Source organism: Alligator sinensis, unplaced genomic scaffold, assembly GCF_000455745.1.
Source record: "Alligator sinensis unplaced genomic scaffold, ASM45574v1 scaffold169_2, whole genome shotgun sequence".
In the NCBI taxonomy this organism is placed as follows: domain Eukaryota; kingdom Metazoa; phylum Chordata; order Crocodylia; family Alligatoridae; genus Alligator; species Alligator sinensis.
The window spans coordinates 2,366,623-2,388,915 of record NW_005842077.1 but is presented as its reverse complement, the minus strand read 5'-3'; the positions used below and the strand labels follow the sequence as shown (position 1 = coordinate 2,388,915).

At 41.1% G+C, this 22,293-nt stretch overlaps 1 protein-coding gene across 2 annotated transcripts in view; it reads left to right on the top strand.

The window, feature by feature from the left end:
* The window catches only part of ABCE1 (ATP binding cassette subfamily E member 1), a 26,032-nt gene extending 3,805 nt beyond the window's left edge, over positions 1-22,227 (top strand). For both annotated transcript variants that reach the window (XM_006023732.3, XM_006023731.3), the window contains exons 2-18: positions 5,239-5,410; positions 5,713-5,798; positions 6,014-6,111; positions 7,380-7,497; positions 9,989-10,126; positions 10,278-10,347; positions 11,354-11,450; positions 12,109-12,198; positions 13,663-13,784; positions 15,343-15,564; positions 16,803-16,862; positions 16,948-17,006; positions 17,183-17,293; positions 17,383-17,525; positions 17,643-17,765; positions 21,308-21,419; positions 21,708-22,227. In XM_006023732.3, coding sequence (XP_006023794.1) covers positions 5,308-5,410; positions 5,713-5,798; positions 6,014-6,111; positions 7,380-7,497; positions 9,989-10,126; positions 10,278-10,347; positions 11,354-11,450; positions 12,109-12,198; positions 13,663-13,784; positions 15,343-15,564; positions 16,803-16,862; positions 16,948-17,006; positions 17,183-17,293; positions 17,383-17,525; positions 17,643-17,765; positions 21,308-21,419; positions 21,708-21,755 — 1,800 coding nt within the window. In that variant the 5' untranslated portion in view covers positions 5,239-5,307 and the 3' untranslated portion in view covers positions 21,756-22,227. The remainder of the gene's footprint in view (positions 1-5,238; positions 5,411-5,712; positions 5,799-6,013; positions 6,112-7,379; positions 7,498-9,988; positions 10,127-10,277; positions 10,348-11,353; positions 11,451-12,108; positions 12,199-13,662; positions 13,785-15,342; positions 15,565-16,802; positions 16,863-16,947; positions 17,007-17,182; positions 17,294-17,382; positions 17,526-17,642; positions 17,766-21,307; positions 21,420-21,707) is intronic.
* The last annotated feature ends 66 nt before the right edge of the window (positions 22,228-22,293 follow it).

Below are 22,293 nucleotides of genomic sequence, written 5' to 3'. Positions count from 1 at the left end.
GCTAGGCTGCATATCAGAAATAAGATTGGTATCAGCCGATATGGCTAGTCAATAATTAGCCATCAGTATCAGCCCAAAAAATCTTTATCGGTGCACCCTTAGTAATGAACACTTCTACTAGTGGATGCACTTTCCACTAAGTAAATATTTGTTTTTTGTAAAGTAAACACAATATGATCAGTTCTGATAGGTCTGTCCTTTTCTTAATGCATAATTGCATAGTCCTGTCTTCGTGCAGTTTTCAGTCTCCACCAAGTGTATATTCTCTCCATTGTAATAAATATTAACCGCATTCTGTTAAGCCTTGTTAAAACTTTTCTATAAGACATTCAATGTAATCCACTGCAATTGGTCATATCTATTTTGTGCATCTGTAACAACTCTAGGTGTATCCAACTGCAAGCTTTTTAGATAGTAGTACCCCCACTACTGAACTATACTGAACTAAGTTTATGTTGCATAAACTTTGGTAGGGTACTGTAGTTTGCTTATAATTCTGTTTTAAGAAAAATGGGGTTTTTTTGTCCATGATTTAAGGAAAAGAAGTTACATCTGTGGCTCATGAGCATTGTTCAGATATGACTAGCCACAAGCATTTTACATTCCAATTTTTAGGTTTGTGTTTTAGTGATCACGTTAGGGTAGATTAGTTATTAGAGGAAGTGAGAAGCTTTTGACTTGAAATGAATAGTGTTGTCAGGAATTAACTGTGGCTGGCAACAGAAATTTTTTATTTTTCATTTAGTTCTTCCCTCACCACTTCAGTCTGTGGATAAACTTTCTTGAGGATGGCTCTTAAATGTAATTTATTTAATGGTTGTGTGGTTAATGCAGTTTAAATAAAAATGCTTTCCGTTTTCCAAACCAACAAAAAGGGGAAATTCCAAGTAAGTAGATGCTTACACATACTGGTTTGCCAAAGTTCACAATAACTAGAGATAATATACTTAATAGCAATTTCATGCAGTATGCTTAACTGTTCAGTTGGCTGAGAACTCCAGAGTTTGTCTTGAGACCAACCAATCTTTATTCAAGATACTTAAGACTTTCCAATCAAATGCAACCAAATTAAGCAGAGACTTCCTGTGCCTGAAGAAGGGTGACTGCACCTGAAAGTTTGCCGATTTTTTTTTTTCTTTTTTCCCCCCCATCTACTCAGTTGGACAAATAAAAGATACCACATCTACTCAAAGAATCTTGCCCACCAAATTAAGTGTAGTTTATATATACCCCCTTTTAAGTTTGGTGTATGAAGTATTGCTTAATGCAGGGGTGGTCAGTTGATGTTATTCATGCCACAGGTGGCATGGACAGCTTGTGTGTGTGGCATGTGGTGGACTAGGTAGGAGACAGGGAGCACAATGGCAGATAGGGCAAGTAAGCAGTAAATAGAGCAATGGATCAGACAGGAAGTACAGGGTAAGAAGCATAGCATCACATCAGGAGGTGAAGGGAATCTGAACGGCATTCCGTAAGGGTTTGGGTCTAATTTGTGACACAGCTGCCAAAAAGGCTGGGTCCCGCTGGGTTAGTGTATCTAAAGCTGTCAAACTGAAACAGAAGGTGCTGTACACAACAATATCATTAGAGCGTTCATTTTAAAAATTTACGGTTAACCATTGGAAAGAATGTCTACTATTTGAAAAACAAGCTCCAAACTACCTTAACCAAAGAGCTTGGAATCTAGAATTACTTCAAGGTACCAGCACCATCGTTATTTCTGCCCCTGCTACTGCTTAGAGAAGGGGTTGTCAAGCACTTGGGGCCTGCAAAGCTGTGCCTTTGGGATACAGGGACCCTCCATGCTCTGTGCTGTGCCACAGTCTGATGCCTGGGTCTCCTGTGGAATGGGAGCTCTGCCTATGTGGCACAGTACTGTGGGCTTCAGCAGAGGGGAGCTTTAGCTGTGCTGCAGCTGGGCAGCAACCAGAATATAATGCTCACCTGCCTGTAACCTGAACTGGTTGTTCTGGCTCCTTGCCAGAATAAAATTGCCACCTGTAGAGGCTATGGTCATGGACCCCCTAGAAACTAAAGGTGTCTTCTCCCCCACCCCTTCATAGATTGATAGATTGTAGAGTCAGAAGGGACCACAATGGATCATTGTGTCTGACCCCCTGCCCCTGGCAGGAAAGAGGACCGAGGTCAGATGACTGCAGCCAGGTGACTATCTAGCCTCTTCTTGAAGACCTGCAAGCTAGGTGATAGCACCACTTCTCTTGGAAGCTCATTCCAGATCCTGGCCACCCTTACTGTGAAAAATTTCTTCCTAATATCTAACCTAAATCCACTCTCTACTAGTTTACACCCGTTATTCCCAGTCACTCACTGGGACGCCTTAGTAAACAGCGCATCCCCTGTTCCCCGTTGACCTCCCCTAATAAATTTATAGGTGGCCACAAGATCTCCCCTCAGCCGTCTCTTGTGAAGGCTGAAGAGATTCAGCTCAACCTCCCCCCGTAGGGTCTATCACGCAGGCCACTAATCATGTGAGTGGCCCTCCTCTGGACCCTCTCCAGATTCTCCACGTCCCTCTTGAAGTGTAGCACCCAAAACTGGACACAGTACTCCAACTGCGGCCTGACCAGTGCTGCATAGAGGGGGAGCATCACCTCCTTTGTTCTATTAGTCATGCACCTGCTAATACATGACAGGGTGCGACTGGCCTTGTTGATGGCCTCGTTACACTGCTGGCTCATGTTCATCTTGGAGTCTGTTATGACTCCAAGATCCATCTCTGCCTCCAAGCTGCTGAGAAGGACACTCCCCAACCTATAGGTATGCTGGGGATTCCTCCTTCCCAGGTGGAGTACCTTACATTTATCTTTATTAAATTGCATCCTATTTCTCTCTGCCCATTGATCCAACCTGTCCAGGTCGGCCTGAATCAGCTCCCTGCCCTCCGGTGTACTCACTTTGCCCCATAACTTGGTATCATCAGCGAACTTGGGGTGGGTGCTCTCCACACCCTCGTCCAAATCGCTGAAGATATTAAATAATATCAGTCCAAGAACCGAACCCTGTGGGACCCCACTGCCCACCTCCCTCCAGGCCAAGAAGGAACCATCCACCACCACTCTGGGTGCGGTCCCTAAGCCAGTTGGCCACTCACCTGACCGTGTAGGCATCCACTCCACAGTCTGCTAGCTTCCTAATGAGGATAGGGTGCGAAACTGTGTCGAAGGGCTTCCTAAAGTCCAGGAAGATGACATCAGCCTTGGCTCCCACATCCAGGCAGTGTGGGACCTGGTCATAGAAGGCTACAAGGTTTGTCAGGCAGAATCTACCTGTGACAAACCCATGCTGGTTTCCCCTCAGCATTGTTTCCCCTGCTGGGCCTGCACAAACGTGTTCTTTGATTATTTTCTCTAGCATTTTCCCAGGAATAGAGGTACGCCTGACTGGTCTAAAGTTACCCGGCTCATCCCTTCTCCCTTTCTTGAAAACGGGCACCACGTTGACCCTTCTTCAGTCCTCAGGGACCTGGCCGGAGCACCACAAGTGCTCGAATATCTGTGCCAGTGGCTTGGCTATGACACTGGCCAATTCTTTCAGCAGCCGTGGATGGAGTTCTTCCCTTCAGAATATGGGACACAGGTTAAAACGTTGTATACAATATCCTCCATATGTCATCCCCACAAAACCTTGTTCTTCTCCATACTCACTTATGAACTTAATATGCACCATGTGCACGTTACCCCATGTTTCAGTAGATCAGATCTTCTCTGCATATAATGGCAATAAGTAGTTTAAATCCTCCTATAATGTGTTTTGGGAATTCCCTAAAATAGGCTTGTAGGGTGATATACCATATTACCCTATAGTATTATAATTCTATACTATATTAGACTATATTTCTTTAATATGAATTAGTGACATCTTTCTCTTGGGCTGAGGGACTCTGCTAATGTTTTGTTTGAATACTGTTTCAACAGTTTGTGGTACTAAGATTTTGAAAAACTGATAATGCATTACAATTTCTTACTGGCCTCTCTAAAATTATTGGAGTATGACTATTGAATCAGAATTTTGAAATGGCTTTGAATTACTAATTTCTCTGCAGAGCCAAAACCACTCTATCCTTGATACTCAGCAATATTACACTGTAACTGGAAAGACTTGTATATTTTCACCTGAAGAAAGATAGACATGCAATATAGACCCAAATTTTGACCTACTTTAAATATGTTAAAGCCTTTTTTCAAGCACCAATACCATTTAAAAGAGTGGTATTTATACTCTTAATCCCAGCAAGTAATCATGACTGCCATTATTCCACTCTGTCTTCTTCTGCTAGTAACATCTTGTAAAATATTGATGACCACGTAATTCAGCCTTATTATATATTTAAATTGGAAGGTAGTAGAAGTCCTTAAAGATGAGGTCTGTTATCAGAATATATTTGTAGACAAATTGCAAGCCTGTTTGAAAAAAAGGTGTAAAAGCCATTCCTCTTTTACTTACCCAGATTTAGGATTCTTATTTGTTTTACTGTAGTTGATTTCCTATCTCTAGTGCAATGTAATGTTTATGGCTCTTTCCCAGGTTTTGATGGTTCCAACACTACCTACCACCTGTTAGAGAGAGGTCATTGGGTCACTAACAGCATAGAAAATACAGTATGTCAGTGTAGCTCCTATAATTCAGATATAATTTCAACTCTTAAAATCAAAGCATCAAGCTGACCTTGATGTTCATGTAACTGATCGTGCACATGCTCACTCTGTCTCGCTCTCCACAATTTTCCTTTGACAGTTGATTAAATACACAGTGGCATACATGGATATTCTGACAAGCAGTATTCAAATCTGGATCACAAAAGGTTCATGCTGTCATAGTAATTGTCAGAATTATATTCATAGTGTGGCTTTAACGCATTCTTGCAAGCTTAAACAAGTATACTGTAGAATGGATACGTTATACTTGTAGATAGAGGTGCACTAAAAAGTGTGCACTTGCAGATTTCTTATTGGCTTTAGTTTATAATGGAGAAAATGATTACGAAATGGAAATGTGTGTGAAGTTATTCTGCAATATTACTATGTTAATACTGCCAATATTTAGTTTTTTTCCTTCAATTTGTTCAGTGGACTGTAGAAACAGTTGAGAGTAGGTTCATTTGGATATCTGTGAACTTTTGTTAGTAATTTTAGATTGATGCAGTCTTCCATACTAATGGTAGTGACTGTTTTCTTTCTTTCTTTCTTTCTTTCTTTTTTTTTTTTTTTTTTTTTTTAGACCTTGAAGTGTCTGCTTCCTCTTCCCTGAAATCACTAACTGGAATATTAAAAACCTAAATTGTGCATTATGGCTGACAAGTTAACAAGAATAGCTATTGTCAATCATGACAAATGTAAGCCAAAGAAATGCCGCCAGGAGTGCAAAAAGAGCTGTCCTGTGGTTCGAATGGGTAAGAAATACATTGAAGCATTTTAAAATAATGGAGAGAGATTAAATAACGTGTATTTCCCTTATGTTTCCCTTAGAGATTACTATTAGAGAATGGCTCTCTCTTCATAAATTAGGGAATTGAGAGAGGCCAAGTATCATTTAAAATGCAAATTGTGTATAGTAATCATGCTAAGAAATACCAGTTGCTGCAAGATATCTACACAGTTTTCAGTGATAATGCCATCTCCAGGAAACCTGATTTATCTACATTGAGTCTTATATTAACATTGTTTGTTTAGTTTCTTTCTTTTTTTTTAACAGGGAAACTATGCATAGAAGTCACAGCACAGAGTAAAATAGCATGGATTTCTGAAACGCTTTGTATTGGTTGTGGTATCTGCATTAAGGTAAAGAGGTTTTTTTTATCTCCTTTAAAAATATATCCTTTATTAAGGAACAGTTTAAAAGTGGAGATAAGAATTAGTGTAATGTACTCTACCTTAAAATATAGATTCAGTTTTTAGATTGTCAGATACTTAATGTTGAATGAAAAGGTATAGAGCTCATTTTCAAAAGGACAAGTGTGTTCTATTGGAGTAAAGTATTTGTTTTTAACTTGCAGAAATGTCCTTTTGGAGCTTTGTCAATTGTTAACTTACCTAGCAACCTGGAGAAAGAAACAACACACCGATATTGTGCCAATGCCTTCAAACTTCACAGGTACATGTGGGTTTTTTGTTTGTCTGTTGTTTGCCATCTTCATTGCTCCTCCCTCCCCAAGTAAACTTTTTACAGTTGCCAATTTTAAATGATCATCCAATGCACATAAGCACCTGGATATATCAGTCCACATTAGTGAAAATGGTGTGATGTACTCAATTTGATATCCATACCTCGGCACAAGCTATGTTTTTAGGATTTTTTTTATCTGCAGCCTGTCTTTACTGTTGTATTAAGGCTTAAAGTTATCAGCTTACCTGATGGCTAAGTTTTCAAAAGAATGTCATCCTGAACTTCTCTTGCAGTAATCTAATAAGTCTGTGACCGAAGTCTTGAGTTTGTCTTTTGGCATATTTTTGTCTGAGTACAGGAGGGTCAGTGTAAAACATCGTAAATAAAATATACCTAGCCCTAATATAGACACTTCTAGGAGTGGGGCATCCTGCTAGTGAATGTTTCTTTTACTCCTCACCACAGGACATCAGCTTCTTGTAGACATCAGTGAACTTACCCTCACAACACCCATGCAGTCACCGCCAGCATGGAGCTTATGCCGGAGCTGTGGAGCCCGATGCAGCTGTTTGCAGCCTGCTTGCTGCAGCTGCCCAGAGCCCAGGCTGGCTACAAACAGCTGTGCCAGGTTCCGGAGCCCAGTCGCCATCTCTGTGCCAGGAGGGGGGGAGAGACCAGGGTTGCGCTGCCCCAGGCCCCTCCCCCCACTGCCCGCTTCAAGGCACGCGTGCACGCGCTGATACAGAGCTGATGCCAGGGCTCTGGAGCCTGACAGCTGTTTGCAGCTTCCCAGCTGCAGTTGGCCCCAGCTCTGGGTAGCTGCTGCCAGCTGGGAGCCCGGACTGCTCCCAGCAGGCAGCTGCAAGCCCCGCTGAGAGCAGCCCAGGCTCCATGACTGGCAGCAGCTACCCAGAGCTGGGGCTGGCAGTGGCATGCCGAGCAAAATGGCCTCGCATACCATGCTTAGCACACATGCCAGGGGTTGCCGACCACTGGAGTATATTGTGTCACTTCAAAATAATTCTCTTTGAAAGAAGATGAGAAGTAAATTAGCAGTTGAAATTTGCAATTAATAGTTTTTAATGTCCAGTCATGCCCACCCCCACTCCCTGCTGGTGTATTATTTTCTTTGATTAATGTGAAGTGTTTATTGATATGGAAATGCCATGAAATGAGTTAAATCAATCAGCAAGTTTTAACTTTGGTGGTATCAATATCTTGTTGCATTCACCTGGTTTTACATTGCATATTTACAGGTTGCCTATTCCCCGTCCAGGTGAAGTACTGGGATTAGTTGGAACCAATGGTATTGGAAAATCAACTGCCTTGAAAATTTTAGCAGGAAAACAGAAGCCAAACCTTGGAAAATACGATGTATGTATTGGTAGAAAATTGAAGATCATGATTTTATTGATAGTAGTATTTTAAGATAGATTTTTTTCCACTTTGAATTTTTGCTCTCATGCAAGTGATCTTGCAAAGATAATCAAACTCTTAACAGCCAAAGTCCTTCTACATCATCAAAACACACCCACTTTTTAATGGGTTTTTTGGTTTTTTTTGTTTGTTTGTTTTTTTAACAAAATTAATCTATTAAGACAGATAAAAATAGAACTCACGGAAAGATTGAGATTGGAAATCTGGTTCCTATTAAAGTTATGTTTCTCTTTTTGTTCCTAAAGAGTGTTTTGTGGGCTTTTTCAGATTGCTAGGTTTTTTTCTCCAGCTTTCGCATTTCCATTAAGGTTTCATAGAACATAGAATCGTAGAATTGCTGCTAAGCTAGGCAATAGAACACTTCATATCAAGTGTTCGTTGAATGGCACCTGCACTTTTTTACTAATCGCTTTTAATTGTGATTTCCACTTCTGGCTCTTCAGAATGATGGGGACATTTTGGGAATAATTCAAGACATTCTCTTGACTTTCATTTTCCAAGTATATGTTTGTAGTGCTCACATAGACTTCCCAGGATAACCAAGAGCTGATGGAGTTTTCTACATTGAAACTTTTAAAAATAAGTTCTGATCGTGCTGAACTCTCTCATGCTTCTAGGTGGTCTAGATACTAGTAAACTTGGTAGTATCTCTTTTCAGACATTCATCTGTACAGCTTGAGGGCTGCCACTCTTCATCTGAGGCTGCTGATACTTTGGATATCAATAAAACTGTACATCAAGAAAGTGAAATGAATGCATGGATCTCTTTCTCTGCCTAGGCTTTTTGTCTTTTGGAAGTGAAAATAATTAGAGATAATAGAAAAGTAAAAATCAACACTATACAAGTACGGGATCCAATAAATACCATTTTTACGTAAGATGCTGATTTCCATGACCACTGTTAAAGTCTAGGTAGGAAGTGACAACTGCCTTTTTATGCTAAACAGATCCAGTTGAAATTGTAGGCCCAATTTTTCTCCCTCTCCCGTGAAAGAGAAAATATGGTCAAACTTTAACATTTTCTACTTCATTTGAAAGAAACTTGATAACAACTTGTTTATAACAGAAGAATCATAGCAGGTTACAAAAAAAATAAATATGCGGTTCTCTACCCAGCAGAATAATTAATGTATTCACAAGTTTCCTACACATTTTTAGCATGTGTGTTTGTTTGGTTTTTTTGTTTGTAATAACTCTGTTTTCTTGAATAAGTAAAATGATCATTCTTTGGTTTGGACTTTAGTTCTTTCCCAGGATGCACAGGTTTTTAATCCGTCTTCCACACAAACGAGCAACTCACCTAAAACAATGCTGCTCAATGTTTTGGCCCCGCAAGCCAAATGAGTGGCACAGAGCGAGTCCACTGGCTGCATCCGGTCCCATGCCATCTTGGTCCAGTGCACGTGGATCAGCTCTCCGTGGTTGGGATTGAGTCCTGGTACTGCACCTCTAAAGCCTCAAGCCACCCTGCTGCGAACAGGATCTTGCTGTCTGGCTCATGGGGCTCCCATAGGTCTGAAAATTTGGCAGCAGGGAAGCAGTGCAGCCACTCCCCCTATACTTCCCCCTTCCTCCCCACCAAATTATTCAGACCCATGGGGAGCCCTGGAGGCCAGATGACATTGCAGGGACCAGATCTGGTCCACACGCCAGGTGTTGAACACTTGAGATCTAAACCCATAAGCCCCATGTTCAGTTTAATGTTTTATAAAAATTACAATGCACTTATAATTTGGTATTTAAGCACAATACAGAGTTTCACACTACCTAAAATGAGACCAGGGGAGTCCTAAATCTGAGTCCCTGTCTACTCTAGAAGGTTGGGGTTTTTTAATTTCATAATTTACCCCTCCTCCTGGTGTTTTCTTCCTTTTATTTCCAAACTTTCCTCTCTCGTTTTCATGCCTGACAAATGTCTATTGGGACATAAAAGCAGACCAGTTTTTCTTGTCTCTTTTCTGCAAGTGCTATTTTATGAGGCAAGCTTTTGTGTTGGGGTTGGCTGGCCAGATAGTATGCAATTTTTAATTTGTGGAAGCAATCAATTATAGAATTGCCTATTCCGGTGTGGTTTGTTTTCAGATACTGGTTTATTAAAGCAAGTGATAGCATACTACTTGCATTCTTTTCACTTTGTTTCTAAAGATACTGTGAGTTTCAGCTGCCAAAAGTTAGGGATGTAACACACCTGAAAGATAAAAGTAATAGAGATCCTTGTACTAACCTAGATTTTTTATGTCTATTGGAAAGAAAGCATAGTAACTGAAGTAGTGGCTTTTTGCCATTTGTTTTGTTGTTACTGCATATATCTGAAGTCCAGTCCTAGTGTGTTGATTTTGTATTCTTCAAATATGAGCGTTGTGATTTGCTTTTAGAAATACACGTATTATTACATGGTCAAATGGTTAAATATCTGATATCTCTATAGGATCCACCTGATTGGCAGGAAATCTTGACTTACTTTCGAGGATCAGAGTTGCAAAATTACTTTACCAAAATCCTGGAAGATGACCTCAAAGCCATCATTAAACCTCAGTATGTGGACCAGATCCCTAAGGCTGCAAAGGTAAGAAACTTCTTCAGTTGGCAGGGAAAACATGACGTGCCTCCCTTCATTATTTCATAAAAATACAAAGATTTTTACTGAGAAATTTTATCTGCTGGCATCTGAAACCATTAAATGTTAAAAGCTTTGATTCTTACATTTATCATGGCAGGGAACAGTGGGGTCTATTTTGGACAGAAAGGATGAAACTGAGACACAGACTGTTGTGTGCCAGCAGCTTGGTAAGTAACTTCCTATTGCTCAGGAAGTCACTTTAAAAAAAGTTTTGAGTAATTTGCATTACTCGAAAAATTCCAGTCATGAGCACTAATACATTAGCACGAACACTAATACAATGGCATTGGCAACCTTCAGTCCGTGTCGTGTCTACCCATGTTTTAATGCATTTGTGTTTAAAGCTAGGAAGTTATAAAGAGTTTGACTTTGTTTAATTTAAATTTACATCTGCTATCTGTGCCTAATCAAATCTGACCATATTTTAGCACCCTCTGTCTTCCACTGGAACTAAAAAATATTAAATATTTAAGAATCCTCAGCTTTCAAATGCTTTTTGTATGGAAGCGTCTGTGTGCGCGCATTTGTAGCTGTGCTGTGGTGAATTTGCCTGGGATGACGCACAGAACTGGTTAGAAAATTTCCAGTGAATCAACTTAATCGAAAATGGCAGTTCCTTGATGCCAAAATGTTTGGATTCTGCCAAAACAAAGAGAGCGAGTTCTTTCAGGTCTGTACTGGAGGCAGAGGTCCTGGGAGTTCCTTACAGCAACTTACTTAAATGAGCTGCCTTGTTCTCTTCCCTGCTAGAATAGCAGGAAAACTGGCAAGAACAGCGGTTTCACTGAGCAGCTGTAGGGTCTGGGAAGCTTCTGGATTGTTTGGAAAAGATCTTTTAATCCAAATAACCACCCCCTTCCAGCCCTCTGAATTGACCCTGCAAAGTGAAAAACTCTACTTTTCAGCCAGGATTGTTGTGATTTTGTAGCCATAAAACTTTGTCTCCCATTTTTCCCATTTACACAGCTCATCCAATAAAGGATACCACCAAAAAAATCCTTGTCACTTAATGTTGCTGCTAATATATCTTGCTTTTTCTGGCAGTATTGTGATCCCCATGTAGTAAATACATATTATGTATGAGCAGATTTTTCACCATTTTTTACAATAAATTTCATCTCCAAGTTGGATGTTTATTATAGCTTTTAATTTGTACGTAACACATCTTTGCAGATTTAACCCATCTAAAAGAAAGGAATGTTGAGGACCTTTCAGGAGGAGAACTTCAGAGATTTGCTTGTGCTGTTGTTTGTATTCAGAAGGCTGACATGTATGTTTGATTTTTCTATTGCATCTTCATTCCCAGGAAGCTGTCTCAGGTTCTGGTCTTATAATTCAGTATTAATATTGAGAGCCAATAGTTTTATGGGGGGAGGAAGGAGAGCAGGAAGAAACAGCGCTGGTGATATTTTTTGAAGTATTAAAAACATTTTTCTCAATGATGTATTATATCAAGCCCACAACTAGTGTGTGGGTATCTTCCATAGTAATTGCTGCTCTTCCTTACTCTCTTATCCCCTGCCTAAATTCCAGAGGCCTCTGCTTTGTGTGGCAGCCTCCATATTCTAATCCTAACACTAGTATTTTTGCACTTTGGAATGCACAAAGCTGTTTAAATTTAAACTCAATTAGATTTTAGTGCATGTAATTCAAAACAGATTGTTAGACAGAAAGAGTCAACTTTGGATAGCTTTATCAGAATTTTTAGCAAAGGAATATTTAACTTAAATTATTTAGCAACCTTACATAGTGGCCAGAAGAATTAAGGTACGTGTACGTAGTAAAACTATCCTTCCAAAATATTATTTGGAGTGGAGAAATGTGAATTTTCTACCACTTAAATTTTAAGTGGCTGTTATGGAAAGCAAAAGTTTGCTCTGTTAAACTTTTATATTTATTAGTACTTTCTACTCTCTCTTTTGGGATAGCTTCATGTTTGATGAACCTTCTAGCTACCTAGATGTTAAACAGCGTCTGAAGGCTGCCATTACTATTCGATCTCTGATAAACCCAGACAGGTAAATAAACTTTTAATATACTCATAACATAAGATTGCAGTTCATTGGTGGCAGAATTGTCCCATCAGTCTCTTTCCCAGTGTAGATTATTCCTTATAGTATGTTTTTCTAATGTGCGTCATTTAATTTAGTTTTAAATGCCTTGAGCAATAGGACTTCTAGAAGCTATTCCATAGATCATACTGTTGATAAGACTTTTCCTAATAATTCTAGTATTATAAGAGCCATTGTCTGTCCATAACACTTTATTTGCACTCTGATTGGCTGATGGAAACAACCCATCAGAGTGAGAATACAGCGTTCGGACAGAAGGTGGCGGAGTGCTGCCATGGTGGTGGGGGACGTGGGACAGAGCAGGGGGGTGGCGGCCACGGAACAGGTGGAGTGGGGGCCTCCCCCCACCCTTGCTCTTTGGAGGTGGCAGCCGGGGAGCGGGGCCCTATGAGGGGGGTGGAGGGGTGAGGCCAGCAGCGCTGGTGGCGAATATGGAAGTGGGGGCTGAGGCTAGTGCTGCTGGCCTTGCCCCCTCTCTCTCCTGCACTACTCCCTCCCAATGCAGGGGGGAAAGGAAGGGGAGGGAACAGTGGGCCCAGGCCAACATGGCGGTGGGGAGGGGAGCAGCAGGCCCAAAGTGGGGAGAGAAGCTGGCTTGCTGTGGCGGCAAGGGGCGGGGAGCAGCAGACTGGGGCCAATGGTGGGGGAGGAAATGGCAGGAGTGGGCCTGGCCCCGAAACAGCGGCAAGGGGGGCGGGGGGGGCATGCCCGGGCTGGCCCTGAAGTGGAGGATTGGGGAGAGTGGCCCAGCCCTGAAATGGTGGCGGGGAAGGTGTGGAGAAGCAGGCCTGGCGTCAGCCCCAGAACGGCAGCAGGAGAAAAGGGGGGCACAGCCTGGCCCCAAATCGGATGGTATGGGGGAGGCACCGAGCCCAGCCTGGCCCGGAAGAGGTAGTGGGGAGGTTGGGGGTGGGGCGGGGCCTGGCCCTGAAATGGTGGAGGGGAGGTTGGGGCGAGGGGCAGGCCCAGCTCTGCCACGAAGTAGGAGATAGGAGGGGTGGGCCCTGCCCCAAAGGCAGGGGCGGAGCCGGACACAGGCCTCTGTCCCCACCTGCCCCCCCCCGCCCATCATTCTTGGTGGGCAGTTGGCTAGTATCTTAGATTTTCCTTGTCTTAATTTCACCCCACTTCCAGTGTTTATAATTCTCTTCTGGTATTATAAACTTTCAGAGCTGTCATGCTTAATTTCTAAGTGTCTTGGACAGGTTGAAAAATGTGTAAGTTGCCTGCAGTTAGAACTCTATCCTTTGTTAAATATAAAACTAAAAATCCACAGTAATTCTCAAAAAAATAATAGTAACGTATGTAAGACTCTAGTAATACTAGTTAACTATTTTTATCTTGAAACAAGAAAAACCATGTAGATATTCTCAGTTTTGTTGAAGTATCGTAACTACTTTTATTTTTCAGATATATTATTGTTGTAGAGCATGATCTAAGTGTATTAGATTATCTGTCTGACTTTATCTGCTGCCTGTATGGTGTGCCAAGCGCTTATGGTGTCGTCACTATGCCCTTCAGCGTAAGAGAAGGTAACTCTTTCTGACCCATGTTGCTCCTAATTGAAACCCAAATTCATGGCCCTGACCTAGTTCTAAGTCATACCTTTGTTACTCATTGTACAGACAATTGTTGTAATTGTTTTTTCTTTTAAGACATTCCTGGAAGATGAGGTAAAGCACGTAGTAGTAAAAGATGGCCACCATCATGTAATAGTTTAGCAGTAAGAGCACTTGACCATAGAGTGGAATATGCAGATTCAGTGCCTTTCTCATGCAAAAACAACTATAGAGGGAACCTCAAAGTCACCAAACTATGGCTTTGAACAAAGGAAGATGGGTAAAAATATACTGTTTTGGGCAAGAGAAAGACGCTCATGCAAGAAGAGGCAGTTGCTTACTGAAGACTGCCAGCTTCCTTGGGAGCAGAGCACCAGTACTTCAGCAAAGATAGAGCTCCAAAGTTGGGGAGTATATTCACACTGTGGAGCTCCTAAGCAGTGGAGGACAACCTTTTTGGCAGGCATGCCACAAATTAGTCCTGCAGCCTCCCTGAGTACTACTACAATCCCTTTCCCCTCCCCAATCTGCTACTCTGCTTTCTTCTCTTTGCTCCCTGCCTCATCTGGTGCTGTTTTCTGCTTCCTGTCCTTTCTACCACTTTGCTAGTTGTCCCCTCCCTGATCCACTGCATGCCACGCACACCATGTCCAGACGAGCACAGACATACGCTGTGTGGCGCTGCAAACCCGTCTGTGGTGCCACACGCTGCACATGCAGGTATTCCCTGCACTGCTTCCTTGCAGCACAGGGTGGTTTGTTTGTTTTTTTGACCCTGGGAGATCCTGAGGTTAAAAATAAACACCAAAAAAAGCACGGTAGTGTATGTGGTGGCCAAAACTGGAGCCTGACCAGGAGAGTCATATTCCAGCTGCTATCCAGACTCCCAGTTGCAAGAGCACCATGGCTATAGCTCCCCAGGACCCAGGGAAGGCTGCTGGTAAAGCAGCACAGGGTGTGCTGCTGCTGCTTGTCCCTGGGGCAACAAACATCTGTGCTCGTCTGTGCCATGCCATTTGTGGCATGTGTACCACAGGTTGGCCGTTCCTGCTATAGAGCATGGAGTTCAATTATTGTATGGTTTAGAAGCCTTGGATAGTATCCATCTTACTCTTTTTCTCTCTAGAATTCGTCTGCCAGTTATTTATGCCCTTTTACTGCTATTCCACAATAGTTTGCTTCCTCCTAGTCAGTGACACAATTCTAAAAAGTTTCCCTTTCTTTTGTATTTAAATCCTACTAAGTGAAGAGAAATGGCAGTGGTTATACATTTTCAGAATGTATTCTCAGATTATTCTGATAAAGATTATAAAAAGATATTTCTATCTAGCTGGGTGCATAATGCCTAGTCCCCCTCAAACATATGGTGTGTTAGATTTCACATTATGCAACAATGTCCTGTAAAACGTGGGAGTCTTGCTTATCATCCACCTTTTGATTAATTTGGTATTGATAATAAAGTATTAAGTATCTGTGCACTTTTAGTCTTTTATACCCACTCTCACTAACATAGTCCACTTTTCTCTTACAGGCATAAACATTTTCTTGGATGGTTACGTTCCAACAGAAAATCTAAGATTTCGAGATGCCTCTCTGGTTTTTAAAGTAGCTGAGACAGCTAATGAAGAAGAAGTTAAGAAGATGTGCATGTATAAATACCCAGGAATGAAAAAAAAGATGGGAGAGTTTGAACTTTCCATAGTTGCTGGAGAATTCACTGACTCTGAAATCATGGTGATGCTAGGAGAAAATGGTGAGTATCCTCTTTGAAAATTAATCTGGTATATTAGATGGGATTACAAAGGCTATGTTGGGGTATGGAAGCAAGGGTTCTAAAATGAGAGTTGACCTGTTACTTGACAAGATGAGGAGTCAGACACCGTCAGTTTCAACTGGTAGTGGGGGCTGAGGGAACTCAGAATCTTGCAGGATCAGATCCTAAACTCTCCTGTGCATTAGCCAAACCAGCAGAAATGGTACGTTTATTTAAATAAGTGTTTTAGTTAAAGGGGTTCTGAGCAGTACTATCCTGAATAAATACACTGTGGGAGGGGAAAAAGTACAACTAAATTTTTAAGTTTGTAGTTAGAAAATGATCTTTCTTTAACCGATTTAGTATATTTTATCACAGCCTTGAATATAGACCTATTAGCCAGTCACAATAAGACAAACTGAACTTTTTTATAAAGAATTTAAAAAATGGGAGTCATCAAAATAAACTGTAAACAAAGAAAATGGTGGTATGAGTGGTAAGTTTTATTGCCTTGAATTCCTTCTAAAATGATCAGTAGTATTTGGGGGGGTTTAATTAGCAGACTATAGATTGAATAGTGAATTAATACCTTGTTTTGCAATCCTTCGGTCTCTTAATGTAGGAATTATAACAGTTACTTACATGGCAAAGTGACCTTGTGAAAACGTTCTATTCTTCACTGGAATTTTAACAATTGAAAATAACAAAGGGCTAGCACAATGTGACAGTCCGCAGACAACTGACTCAGTGCTTGCTGAATAAAATACAAAGCACTTCAAGAATTCTTTTTTTCAGAGATTTGTGCTCTTCACATAAATAGTTATGTTACCGTTAAAAGTATTAACTGATCGCCAGAGGCATCTATACACTTGCTCCAGGATGGCTGTGGGGGCTTTAAGAGCCACTTTAATTAAAGCACCCACAGCATCACATGTATTCAGCATCCCCGCTCTTCAAAGTGGCAGTGGGAGTGCTTTAACTGAGGCTCGTTCAACGAGCTTTAGTTAAAGCGCCCCTACCACCATTTTGAAACGCGGGAACACTGAATACATGTGACGTGGAGGCTGCTGGAGCACACTAACTGGCATGCTCCAGCAGACTGGATTAATAGAGACTGCTTCAATGCGTGCTAATTAGCACACATCAGAACAGAGGTCTGTCACATGTATATGTGCCCTAGACTTTTACATTAGTCCAGAATCTGAAGTGATTTATGTAATGTGACCTCTTGCTTTTAGGAACTGGCAAAACTACATTCATCAGAATGCTTGCAGGAAGGCTTACACCTGATGAAGGAGGTAATGCTTAATGTGTCAGACATGTTTTGAAAATGTTGATTTTGATGGCTACTGTTTTTTTGACTACTTTATTATGCCTTTATAGGGGAAGTCCCAGTCCTAAATGTCAGTTACAAGCCACAGAAAATCAGTCCGAAGTCCACAGTAAGCCTCTAGGTTTTTTTGTTGCATATAAACTGTATGTATATAAAATGTTCCCACATAACAAGATACAGAGAAAATTCTCAGTCTTGGAATTGCTAGCTGTTCTTAATACCTTATTTTCTCTTTTTGCATTACAGTTATAAATTACTGATGTGGCAGTTTTTCTATTTGAACAGGGAAGTGTCCGTCAGCTACTTCATGAAAAGATTCGAGATGCCTACACACATCCACAATTTGTAACAGATGTAATGAAACCTCTTCAGATAGAAAACATCATTGATCAAGAGGTATTAATCCTGAACCGGTGTTTTAATACCATTGTTTTATGATTCTTACCAATACCTCAAATATTGTTAAATATCATTTCTCCTAATAGGTGCAGACATTGTCTGGTGGTGAGTTGCAGCGTGTTGCATTGGCTCTCTGTCTTGGTAAGCCTGCTGATGTCTACTTAATTGATGAACCTTCAGCTTATTTGGACTCTGAACAGCGTCTGATGGCAGCTAGAGTTGTCAAACGGTAAAGTGTGAATGGAAAGAGTCTTTGAGACTGTCAATAGCCTTTTTTTTTCTTTTCTTTTTTTTCTTCATTTGAGACACATTAATGTATCTCTCAAATACTTTATTCTGTTTTCAGTTTTGTCCTCCACGCTAAGAAGACTGCTTTTGTGGTAGAGCATGACTTCATCATGGCTACCTATTTGGCTGACCGTGTCATTGTCTTTGATGGTATTCCATCCAAAACCACCGTTGCAAACAGGTAAGAGAATAATGTTATCTAGCTTTTCCCAGCAGGGTATTAAAGGACAATACATAGAAAGCATTGAGAAAAATAATCTGTAAAGCATCCCCACCCAAAGCAATTTGGTCAGCTGCACAGCAAACCAAAGTATGCTACAATCTAAGCCATTATTCAAGCAAGTGAAACCGCGGGTGCCATTATTTTAAAAGCCCCCAGTTTTACTTACCTGTGCTGTAACAACGCTAAACCTAACACACTTTTGGAAATAAAAGGTGGGAAATGGTGAGCTGTGTCTGTAAAAAAAATAAATAAATAAATAAATAAAAGCAGTGTGACAATATTTTTTATCCTGAACAGGCTTCTAAAGAGCAAAATTGGATAGTTAAAATTTGGAGTTCTGACAAAAGCTACAAATTAGTTCTTGTAAATAAATAGTGGCCTAAAATAATATTATGGGGGTTTTTTTTCACCTTTATACCAACAGCCTGGCTTGGAAATGAATTTAGTTGGAGAAAGTGTTTAAAAAATTCCCTGTTCAAATATATGTTTTGTTTTTAAATCAGAACAAGGATGTAGCCTAAAATGAGGCAGATTAATAGTTTCTGCTTTAGAGTATGCGATGGTGTTCTTCCTGTTGCTTTCTTCTAGCTTCATTAAGTTTTAAGACTTGAGCTATGGTAAGGTGGTGTTTACATTTTTTTTCTTGGCTTTTAATGATAAAGGGGTCAACACAAATGAAGTGGAGATTTAACTACACAGAAATAATCTTTTTATTAAAATGAACAGCGCTGATATAGTTATCTGTTGACACCTGAAGTTGTTGTTCAACTTGAGTATTTTAAATGTTTTGAGCTGATTAGGTAGTTAACACTTCTCCAGTATAAGACAAACTCAGACAAGATTTCATCAGGGTCATATTAGATTTTTCTCTAAAACTGAAAGGCATAGACTGTAAGGCTTTCGTTTTTAAAAATGTTCTGCAGAAACTCATGGGGCCAAAAAAACATTGTCCTGACAAAGATTGTTGACCACCAGACAACTAAAATTAGCTGAGTGCACAGTTGTTCTGGGAGCCAGTTCTCTCTCACAAAAGGTCTGGGAAGCATGCTGCATATAATTTAAGTGACTTCTTTATAGATCTGTAAACATGAGAATTTATTACACTTGCACTGATCTATGAGAACCCTCCTAGTTTGTTTATGCCCACAGCGGTGACCTCAACAACACTAAGACGTGCTTATGAGGACACAGATTATACTGTATTCTAACTGTTGCATTGTAATAATTACATAAAAACGACTATCAGTCACCACACAAATAACTATGCAGATATACCCTATTTCACTACTGTGGTGTGTATACCAATTAGTTATGCCCTCAATAAACTCCCATCAAACCTCCTTATCTTCTTGGAATATGTATCATTTAATTTATTGTCTTCCAGGTGTAACTTGGAAGATCTTATAACTAGAGGTGCACCGATATACTGGTCCATATCGTATCAGCACCAATAAAAGGAAAATTTACATTATTGGCCATCAGCTTTTTTGCCGATGTGGCTGATAATGTCACCGATAAATGCCACATGCATGTGCGTAGCCAGGAATGCAGCCTGGCAGCTTGGAGAGCAGCACCCTTCTGGTAAGTGTGAGGGTGGGGGAAGGGGCGTGAGGGAGGTATGCAGATTGAGGCCTCCACTGTGAGGGAAGGAGTGGGGGCTGGAGTTGGGGCAGGTGCTACCTAGGTGGGACGGGGTGCAGGATGGAGCTGTGGACAGTTTGCCTCTGTGGAGGGGTGGCTCCCACTGCTGCATGCGCCCCTGGGGAGGCATGTAGGGTGAGAGCAGGCTGCCTGCTGTGGGCTTGGGGGCTGTGCTGGCCTCTTTCCGGTCTGGGGCCTGGACCAGGGCTGCACTTGGGGTGGGCAGCAACAGCGCTGGAAGGGGGAGCTACGGTGGGGGCTACAGTGGATTTTGGGGTGGCTGCAGCCCCCCACTCTCCGTAGCCACCCCTCCCAGCACCGCCACTGTCTCCCCTGAACACAGCCCTGGCCCTGCACCCCCCTGGGAAGAGGTTGGTGCAGCCCCACAGCAGGCAGCTTGCCCTCACCCCACACACATCCTGAGTGGCACATGCCCTATATGCCTCTGTGCACAGCAGCCAGGAGCCACCTCCCTCCCCTGGATGAGCTGCCCGTGGTTCTGCCTGACACCTCACCCCGGCCTGCCCCAACCCCACTTCCTCCCTCACCACAGGGGCCTTGATCTGCCCCCACCTCCCCCCAATACTCCTTCCCTCCCCCCACAGACTTGCAGGCCAGACGCTGCTCTCCAAGCTGCCAGGCTGCATATCAGCCATCAGATTGGTATTGACCGATTATGGATGGTTAATAATTGGCCGTTGGTATTGGCCAAAAAAATCTTTATTGGTACACCCCTACATATAACTCCATGCTCATTTATGCTTGGGAGCCCAGTCAGGCTTGGTCTCCTTCCAGGAAGGGAAAAGGAGCGGGGAAAATGGGTTAAAAGCTAAAATCTTGTGGAACTAAGAAGGGCAGGTCGAGGGAGGGAAGCCTGCTGGAAGCATTTCAAAACAGTACATAGAAACCAATATTTTCCTCAAAGCCATTTGCAGCACTGGGCATACTGGGACAGATTTGTGAGTTTGTGAAAGGTCTGTGCTTTAAGGGGGTTGTGGGTAAACCTCTTTAACTCTGATGACAAGCAAATCTTGCTTTAGTATTTTAAGGCATCTGGTACATAATTCTAACATGGCTGGATGGTTCAATGGCTTTTTATGGGGGAAAACCATTAAATATTTTAATAATCTTTGCTCAGTGAGCATTACATATACCCAGTGCATTCTTCTATTTTATGCATTTGATTTTTTTCTCAAAGTAAATTTGATACAGATGAAAGCTGAAATGGTATCTTGTTTCGGTGTTTGGGTCTTTTGGCTGGTGTGAATATGTTGTTGTCTCAGCTCAAAATTACTTTCAGAAAAGACCCCAGCAACTCAGTTAACAAAAAACAAATCCAGAATGTCACTGAAAAATCTGTTCTGTAAAATAAGACAGTCAAAAAAAATTGTGCATCTAACACACTCAAGCTTTTCATATTGATAGTCTGGACTACATTAGCACAAGGGTAGGTTACCAGGTGTTTTTGAAACTGTTGGGAAATAATGAATGTTGTTTGTCATTGCATAAATGGTCAAGTATAGTATATACAGGCAGTTCCCATCCTGTTCTTAAGATTAAGAACCAAAATCTTCAAGATTGACCATTTAAAAATAGGGAGTCTAAAATCACATTTTAGGACTCAATGACTTGACTTCCAGGTATTCTTGATGCCTGTAATCCATATTGACTTTTTAGAATTGAGGGTGATTTGCTTCTCTGAAAATCAGGCCACTTAGAGGCCTAGCTTTTTGAAAGTCTTAGGTTTGAACATTAAACTAGAATCCTAAATAGAAATAATCTTGAGTATCATACTTATTTGCATTTAATCCTGTATTCAGCCTCAATCCCATTCTCTCTCCCAACCCTTTTTCTAAAAGTCCGCAGACTCTTTTAGCTGGTATGAATAAGTTCTTGTCTCAGCTCGAAATTACTTTCAGAAGAGACCCCAACAATTACAGACCAAGAATAAACAAACTCAACTCAATCAAGGTAAGAGAAACTGCCCTAAAGACATGGTTTTGTCTAGTGCAAGTAATAGCCTGAAAAATAAACAATGAAGTGGAAAAATAACAGAACTTTCTAGTATTTTGCTGTACAGCAGACAGAACTGAAAAGTGGGATAGGAAAGTAGAGCCAGAGTTGGCTTGTTTTCCTTCTTTTAATCCTCACTTTATATTACTTAAACTTGTACTTCATTTCAGCTCTTCAAATTTAGTTTGTCAGTAAGTGTTCTAAATGGGAAATATACTGATGCTGTTTCATTTTGGTTTTTTTAAGGATGTGGAACAAAAGAAGAGTGGAAACTACTTTTTCTTGGATGACTAAACACAAATCTGAGACTCTTCACTATGAGTTTATAGAAACACAAATATAAAATCTGAACTTTGTTGTATAAACTCAATCAGGTTTTAGAACACCCCTCTCACTGTGGAGCTAAAATGTTATTGCTGTGTGTACCATCAGAGGCCAGTAGCAGCATAAACTCTAGTCTGAGCAACAGAAACTGCCACTTCTTTATTTTGGTGATGTGGCCGTATTTCCCATGTAATGTTTCAAAATAGATACTTCTCAAAATATTATTGGTATAAACCTCTAGATTTTTCAAAATGTAGAAAGGTTTTCAATCCAAATGTAACTTATTCATGTACCAAACGCTGACAAGGTTTTTCCAATTTTAAAAATCTTTGAAGTTTACAAGGAAGACTGTCAAGCTACAGAAGCTGCTCATATTTTAAAAGCAAGGCTGAATCTCTCTGGGTGAGGGTTTCATAAATAAATATCCATCTAACATACAATTCTTGTTGGTTGCCTTGGCAGATGGTGTGTTATGAGTTCTTGGCTCGTTATTTTCTAAACAGTATAC